General features: G+C 45.5%; 1 protein-coding gene across 2 annotated transcripts; it reads left to right on the top strand.

The window, feature by feature from the left end:
• The first annotated feature begins 2,988 nt into the window (after positions 1 to 2,988).
• LOC123106847 (neo-calmodulin) lies at positions 2,989 to 6,548 on the top strand. 2 transcript variants are annotated; one of them, XM_044528886.1, is made up of 3 exons: positions 2,989 to 3,262; positions 3,381 to 3,753; positions 6,392 to 6,548. In XM_044528886.1, the coding sequence occupies exons 1-3, from the start codon at positions 3,190 to 3,192 to the stop codon at positions 6,546 to 6,548; spliced, it is 603 nt and encodes a 200-aa protein (XP_044384821.1). In that variant the 5' UTR covers positions 2,989 to 3,189. The 2 variants fall into 2 exon arrangements, with proteins under 2 accessions (XP_044384821.1, XP_044384822.1); XM_044528887.1 differs by lacking the exon at positions 6,392 to 6,548 and adding an exon at positions 4,750 to 5,089 and having other exon boundaries at positions 2,991 to 3,262.
• The last annotated feature ends 1,571 nt before the right edge of the window (positions 6,549 to 8,119 follow it).

Genomic DNA, 8,119 nt, shown 5'->3' with positions numbered 1-8,119 from the left:
TCCTACTTGGACAAGGAAAGGGAGGGGAGTCCTACTCCCGGTAGGAGTAGGACTCCTCCTGCGCGCCTCCTACTAGGGCCGGCCGCACCCCCCCTTGGATCCTTTATATACGGAGGCAGGGGGCACCAATAGACACACAAGTTGATCCACGTGATCATATTCTTAGCCGTGTGCGGTGCCCCCTTCCACCATAGTCCTCGGTAATATTGTAGCGGTGCTTAGGCGAAGCCCTGTGACGGTAGTACATCAAGATCGTCACCACGCCGTCGTGCTGACGGAACTCTTCCCCGACACTTTGCTGGATCGGAGTCCGGGGATCGTCATCGAGCTGAACGTGTGCTAGAACTCGGAGGTGCCGTAGTTCCGGTGCTTGATCGGTCGGGCCGTGAAGACGTACGACTACATCAACCAAGTTAACGCTTCCGTTGTCGATCTACAAGGGTACGTAGATCATAGTCTCCCCTCTTGTTGCTATGCATCACCATGATCTTGCGTGTGCGTAGGAAATTTTTTGAAATTACTACGTTCCCCAACACAAGTTGGCCAAATAAAACCCAAATATCGAAGAAGAAATACGAGGCTATAAGCAATCATACATATAAGATATCAAAGAAACTGAAATAACTTTCATGGATAAAAAGAGATAGACCTGATCATAAACTCAAAGTTCATCGGATCCCAGCAAACACACCACAAAAGAATTACATCATATGGATCTCCAAGAGACCATTGTATTGAGAATCAAACGAGAAAGAGGAAGCCATCTAGCTACTAACTACGGACCCGAAGGTCTACAAAGAACTACTCACGCATCATCGGAGAGGCACCAATGGAAGTGGTGAACCCCTCCGCGATGGTGTCTAGATTGGATCTGGTGGTTCTGGACTATGCGGCGGCTGGAATTGATTTTCGTCGACTCCCCTAGAGTTTCTGAAATATTGGGGTATTTATAGAGCAAAGAGACGGTCCTAGAGGCAGCCGAGGTGGGCACAACCCACCAGGGCGCGCCTGGGCCCCCAGGTGCGCTCTGGTGGGTTGTACTCCCCTCGAAGCACCTCCCCAGGCGCTTCTCCGGCCCATTAGGTGTCTTCTGGTCTAAAAAAGTTCACAAAAAGTTTCGCTGCGTTTGGACCCCGTTTGATATTGATTACTTGCTATGAAAAACATGTAAAAAACAGCAACTGACACTTGGCACTATATCAATAGGTTAGTACTAAAAATGATATAAAATGACTATAAAGTGATTATAAAGCATCCAAGATTGATAATGTAACAACATGAAACAATCAAAAATTATAGATACGTTGGAGACGTATCAGGTAACGGTACAGAAAGGTATTTCTATAAGGTGACTTGATGACAGAGGGGTAAATTTGAGCGTGCTTCGAAATTAAAGGCAAATATGAATAGTGGGTTTGAATTAAGAACAAAGATGTAAAAGATCCAACACTTTAAGACTAAAAAAACAGGTTGGCAGTCTAATTTGACAGGACGTGCAACATGCATGTAATGAAGTTGCTGAAAATCGCATATGCCTGGAAGCCAAGCATCCGATTCCATCGGCCTGGCCAGGCTAAGCAAAATGCCTGGCAACTAGCCAGGCTAATCAAGATGCATGTGACCTCCAAGCCAGGAACATCTCCGAGATTCCAGGTTGTGAATCAACAAGGACCAAGCACGTTTCAGGCATGTCTCGGGCCAGGCCGATGTGTCTAAGGACTTCAACCAAACACGCCCTAAATGTTCTCAAGCCCATTTGTTCACCTAATCACCCGTTTGGTAATATATTATATGTTTTGAGAAGGTGATGTTATATTATATACATTAATATATGATATTGAGAAGGTCAATTTGGCTCCCGTGCTCAGCTGCACCCGCTCTGATGGAAAAAATCAAAACAAATGCTAGAAAATTGAAAAAATCCAATTCTTTTGTGTGGTAAATAATTTGATGCGTGAGGTTCACTGCAAATTTCAACTCGTTTAGACATTTGAGCAGCTCTCTGTAAAAAAGACAAAGTCGGGGTCTATAAAAAAGTTCATTGTTCAGGAACTCTTTTGACCCGATTTATCTTTTTTGCCGAGAGCTGCTCAGATATTCAAATGAGTTAAAATTTGGAGCGGACATCACACATCAAATTATCTACCACACAAAAAAAGTCAATTTTTTTTTGAATTTTTCTAATTTTTGTTTTGAATTTTTTTCTGAGCGGGAGCATTTGAGCCCGGGCTCAGATGCGGATTTACGACTATTTACAGCCGTCATAGTAAATTGAACTAATTTGTTGGTTTTGCTGTGTTATTTTGCACATAATTCAAGGGACTTGTATTTCGGCGCATATATTTTGTATTTGTTTTTGATAATTTATTTGGGTATTCGTTTTCGATAATTTATTTGGGTATTCGTTTCTGGTAACAAAATGTGATAAATGTGACAGCACAGATCTGTCTCCCCTCAGCTAGTTTTTTCTCTCTTCTAAATAGAACAATAATTTACTATCATCTATATTCTGAATTATAAGATGTTTTACATATTTCAATATCGATAAATACGGACTGAAATTAATGAACAAATAAAATAAAACATGTATACATACATCTGATTCAAAAAAGGTTAAAATATATTATAGTTCAGAACGAAGGGAGTACTAGCTGTCACAGTTGTCTCTTCGGACATGGAGTTTGTGAGCTTGAGCTCACATGCATCCTTTGCTAGTAAAATCCAAAAAATACAAAAAAAATAAAAATCTGTTTCTTTAACAAATATTGATGTGTGTTTCACATGCATGCGAAGTTTCGCGATGAAATGATATTTATGTTTGTTCCACATGTCGCCAAAAAATGATTTTTTAAAATTCATTAAGTAATTGTTTAAAAATTTATTATAGCAAAGGGTGCATGCCAGCTCAAGCTCACAAGAGCACTTTAGCTGTTCATTGTTTTCTGTTGGCCACAGCGTAAGTTCCATGTAGGTACGTATAAATGGCGGGCTCCCCCCTCCCGCCTTCTCCTTACTTATTTTAGCCAACGCGACGAACAAGACGACATCCAGACGATCAGCCCAAGGGAGGGGAATAATGATGGATTTGGCGGCAACACGAGAAGAATAATCAGCCGCTGAATCCTTCCGATCGTCGTCCCCATCGATCACCGGCCGTCTTCTCGGGCTCCGGCGGAAGACGGGAGCAAAATGGACGAGCTTTCCCAGGAGCAGATCCAGGAGTTCCGGGAGGCCTTCAAGCTCTTCGACAAAGACGGCGATGGTACGTGCCATCAATCAATCAATTCAATCCTCCTCCTGATCCGATTCGACCAATCGATTCGCGCGCGCTGTGGATTGATTTTGATTTTTGCGACGGCGGGTGATTTGGGCGGGCGCAGGGACGATCACGACCAAGGAGCTGGGGACGGTGATGCGGTCGCTGGGGCAGCACCCGACGGAGGATGAGCTCAAGGACATGGTGGAGGAGGTGGACGCCGACGGCAGCGGCACCATCGACTTCAACGAGTTCCTGGGGCTGGTGGCGCGGCAGATGCGCGGGGACGCCGAAGCCGAGGAGGAGCTCCACGAGGCCTTCCGCGTCTTCGACAAGGACAACAATGGCTTCATCTCCCTCGACGAGCTCCGCACCGTCATGAAGAACCTCGGCGAGAAGCTCTCCGAGGACGAGCTCAACGAGATGCTCCAGGAGGCCGACGCCGACGGCGACGGGCAGATTAACTACAAGGAGTTCGCCAAGGTCATGATGGCAAAGTGAGTACTGCTCCTCCAATGTCCACCCAATCGACCCTGCTGCCTGCTGACCAACATTCCATTCCATTCCATTCTTCTCGAGATCATATCAGCACTCTAGGATTGCATTGTTGAATTTCTCCTACTGATCAAGCTAAAAAAAGGTTCTAAGTAGATCATTTTCGAAAAAAAAAGGTTCTAAGGCCCTGTTTGGTTCAGCTGTGGATTTCTAAAATCTGCTGTGGAAAAATAGCTGTGAAAAAACTAATGTGGAAAAGATGTAGGTCATTTGAAAAACTAGCTGATACAATTTTTTTAGATTTTGGCCCGCAGCAGAATCAGATTTTGAAAAGCACGTCCTGGGCTGCTTCCGCTTTTGGTTCAGATTTTGGCAGCGGATTTCTGAAATCGGATTTTGCTGGATTCACCCTTTGGTTTTCTGCTGCGCGGCAGCGAAATCCGTCGATAAAAGGTGAACCAAATAGGGCCTAAGTAGATTGTTGCATTGTTGAATAATGTTGGATTTGATATTTCCCAGTTAATTGTCAGATTCTAAGTAGATCATTTTCGCAAAAAAGGTTCTAGGTAGATCAAGTTGCACGTCAGTTTTTTCCCCATGCGATCCTTGAGAGGATCGGGTTCTCCTATCAACCAGTAATGGAACAACAAACATAAAAGCAGCATCCATGTGCGGTAGACCGAAGTTCAAAAGCATCATTTGACCGAAGGTTATCAAGTTGCCCATCATGAAACCTAGAGTTGCACAAAAACATTGTTTGCAACTTTGGGTGTGCTTGGTTGTATATTACCACGCTTAAATTTGCACATTATTTCTGAATACGCAATTATCTGATTTCTGTTGGATAAGGAATGTCATGATAGTCGACTTACAACCAAATATTTTCTAGTCGATATGGGCCCGTTGTGGTGCAACGAAATCCAACTGAGTGAAACGAAATAATGAAATTTAATTGTAAGCTCGGTCTAACGGCGTACACGGTTCATTTGCATATGCAGACGGCGAGCAAATGCGGAGGAACATGGAGCTGGCGATCACGGTGGGTCGGATCACTCACACGGCGATGGGGGCGGTTGCCCATGTACAATTCTCTAAGAAGAGAAATCTCAGGGTTTTCTTTTGCTTTTATAGTCTGAATTACAGTCGGAAGAGGTGTAAACGAGTGAGTGAGAACAAGTAAAGCAGGATACCTCGTGATTCGCAAGAGTGAGAGATTTTACCTATAGATGCATTAATTCACCAATCTTTAAATAGGTTCATTGCTCTGGCCTAGAATATGATTACTCCGGCATGGGCTACGTGAGCTCCAAGTAGGTTTACCAGACAAAAACGATAAGTCTAACATTCCCGGCTAACCAAGCAAAGCCAGTGGTCTGTTAGTCACGGCCAGCTAAAACAAAAGTTTCACTAAAGAGTGTTTCCACGTTGTAGAACCTCCTCAAGGAATATAAAATTTTCATGATGCTGTTCTAGAGCTACCATCCATGCACGAATACCCTCGTTTAAAAGAATAATTCGCTGAACGAAGAAAAAACACATTCATTTGTGGGTGCAAAACGGTTGTGAAACTATCAAAGAAAAATAAAAACACAACTAGGGATCCTTTATAGATGTTGACCTTTGTCTAACTACCAGTCAATTCACCTAGAATCCTAGATAAAAGTTAAAATAGTTAATAGAGATGGACCCACCTACATCAGACTAAATAAATATTGACACTCCTTTTAAAGTTGAGGTCTACTCCCTCTTGTCCATGGAAGGACATGTGAACTCACCACTTGGGTGAGTGATGTGTGTGTTTGGTTGAGGCCGGGACGGGGAAGTCCCGGCCAAATCCACCCTGTTTCATGGGGTGGGTGGGGGGGGGGACTCCTCTGAAGCCGTTGAATGAAACCCACTTCAAAGTTCAGGGGATTGGTTCACAAGTATGAGATCAACCTAATTACTTTCTGGGAGGATTAGTTTCATTAGACTTTGTTCCGTTCTAGGGGGTTTAAACCTATAGGGGATCCCATCCCTGGAGGGATTGGGTGAACCCCCTCCTGTCATTCAATCCCCACTAACCCTTCTCCCTCCATTCCCCTGCTACTAATATTCATTCGGTTAAACCTTCAGCCCATTGAACAAACAATACTATTGTGCTGCTTTGTCATATAAAGAACATCGTTGTAAAACTTACTATTGTGCTGCTCTGTTGTACAAGGAACATCATAGAAAACTTACTACGACGGAAACTTTGGCCCTCAGATTCGGTCTTGCCCTTGCGCAAAGGATGGGATGCAACGAACTCGTTATTAATTATGACAATCTTGAGGTCATTGACACTATGAAGACGGGTGGTCATTCCTCGGGGGCGGCGGCGGTTTTCGACGACTGTTATCATTCTATTCGCGATTTTACTATTTGTAGGTTTGAACATTATAATAGGGAAGCAAATAAAGTTGCTCATGAGCTCGCTAGGTTGGCTAGATTTCCTTTGACGTATGATTTGCTTGAGGAGCCTCCAATTGAACTTGTACCCTTTCTCATAAATGATATAACTATTATTTCAAATGAATAAAGTTGTGTGTATTATTTTTCAAAAAAGGAACATCAGATAAAAATGCTTTCAAGTACTGTTGTGTTGTTGTATTGCTGCAGAACTGAAAAGGAAGATCAGAAAACTTACAAGTTCAGAACAATTGTTATATTATTGAATAGAAGAACACAACAGTACAAGGACCAGCAGCAACAGTCGCCAAGCATTGTTCGCATGCCAATACTTAAAAACTTACAGGTTCCAACTTCCAACATATAACATCCATGTGCATCAATGATATTACAGAATGATATGATTTAATACTAGATATCAAGTACTAATTAAGCCATAGGGTATTTCAGAATTCCAACGAGCATCTCTCCGGTGGTGAACATCTCATCGAGGATGGCCACAACAATCATAGCCAGTTGCAAAATATAGCACGGATGAGCCTTCGCCTCAGATGGCATGCACTAGTCGACGAGGGTGACACACTCGCGAAAGTCTGACGCTTCTTGGTCCCACCAATGTCGTGCCTCTGTCCCTGCCACCTTCATTGTGGCCGCTGTCGCCTAGGGTTCGCGAGAGGAGAATGGGAGAGAGGCACAACTCATTTTTTCGGTGCAAGGGCAATGGTTGATTCCACGCGGGGAGAGGCGGGGATTGATTCCCCAGTGAAACCCGACGCTTTTGAAAGGGATCGGTCGGGGTGTGAACCCCTGTGGGTTTAACCAAGAAAAAAGTCCATTTTACTCCCTTGAAGAAAATGGGTTGTTCGCATAACCCCTTGAACTTTTTTTTTTGTTCACTTAACCCCCTGATCTATCCAATACCGTTCAGAAATAATCTTGGGCGGATTTTCTCGGGTGGTTTGCTGACGTGGACATTGTCAAAGTGGTTTGTTGACCAAAGGGGCCTTGTGGTCAGGTGAAGAGCGCAGCCGGCGCTCAGTTCATGCCGATGGTGTTGTCGTTCTTCGTCCGCGCGGCTAGCGCCTCGTCCTCATGTTGAAATCTTGTCCAAGAGATTCACCTCGCTCAGCTATACATTCCTGGAAAATGAATTTCTTCGGGTCGCCGCAAATCACCGTCACCCATGTCTTCTTCCTTGCCTCAGGCATTGACCACTGCCACCTCGATCTCTTCGTCCGGTGACCCCCGATTCTCCTCCTCTTCTTCCCGAGCACCATCGCGCTCCCCTGAAGCTAATCATCCCCTCCATCTGGAGCAGCGCGTCCCCAAGGACCTCTTCCCGCATGGCCAAGCTCTGGCGCCTACTGTAGTTATTTGTCCGCGCGGCCAGTGCCTCCTCCTCGATGTGAAACCTTGTCTGAGAGCTTCACCTTGATCCAGTGCACATTCTTGCCAAAGGAATTAGTTTGAATCGTTGTAAATCGCCCTTGCCATGTCTTCTTCCCCGTCCCCGACATCGAGCGCCGCCTCATTGATCTCATCCTCCAGTGACCCCTGATTCTCCTCTTCTGGTTCCCATTCACCATGGCGCTCCCCTAAAGCTGACAGGCTAGTCCATTTGGAGCCACACGCCCCCGAGGACCTCTCCCTGCGTGTCCATGCTCCGTCGCCCGCTGCTGCAGTCGAACACGACAACCAGTGCACTGGCATGCTCCGATGCCCCACCGTCTCTGCCGTCCAGCCATCTCCCCATCCCCCTTGGCCTCTGCTGATGCGGCCATGCCCATCATCTGCCGACGCCGCCGACCGTCCTGCCCGATCCCGCTGTGGCCCCTGTTGTTCCCAGACATCATGAACCGGATGGGAGGACGCGTCGCATCATAGGGGTCACTCGGATGGTCGTAGCTCCGCCGGGGGTGGCCTGTGCCACCGAGACGA

This window comes from Triticum aestivum, chromosome 5A (assembly GCF_018294505.1).
Source record: "Triticum aestivum cultivar Chinese Spring chromosome 5A, IWGSC CS RefSeq v2.1, whole genome shotgun sequence".
NCBI lineage: Eukaryota > Viridiplantae > Streptophyta > Magnoliopsida > Poales > Poaceae > Triticum > Triticum aestivum.
The sequence above is the reverse complement of the archived record's forward strand: the minus strand, read 5'-3'. Positions and strand labels throughout refer to the sequence as shown.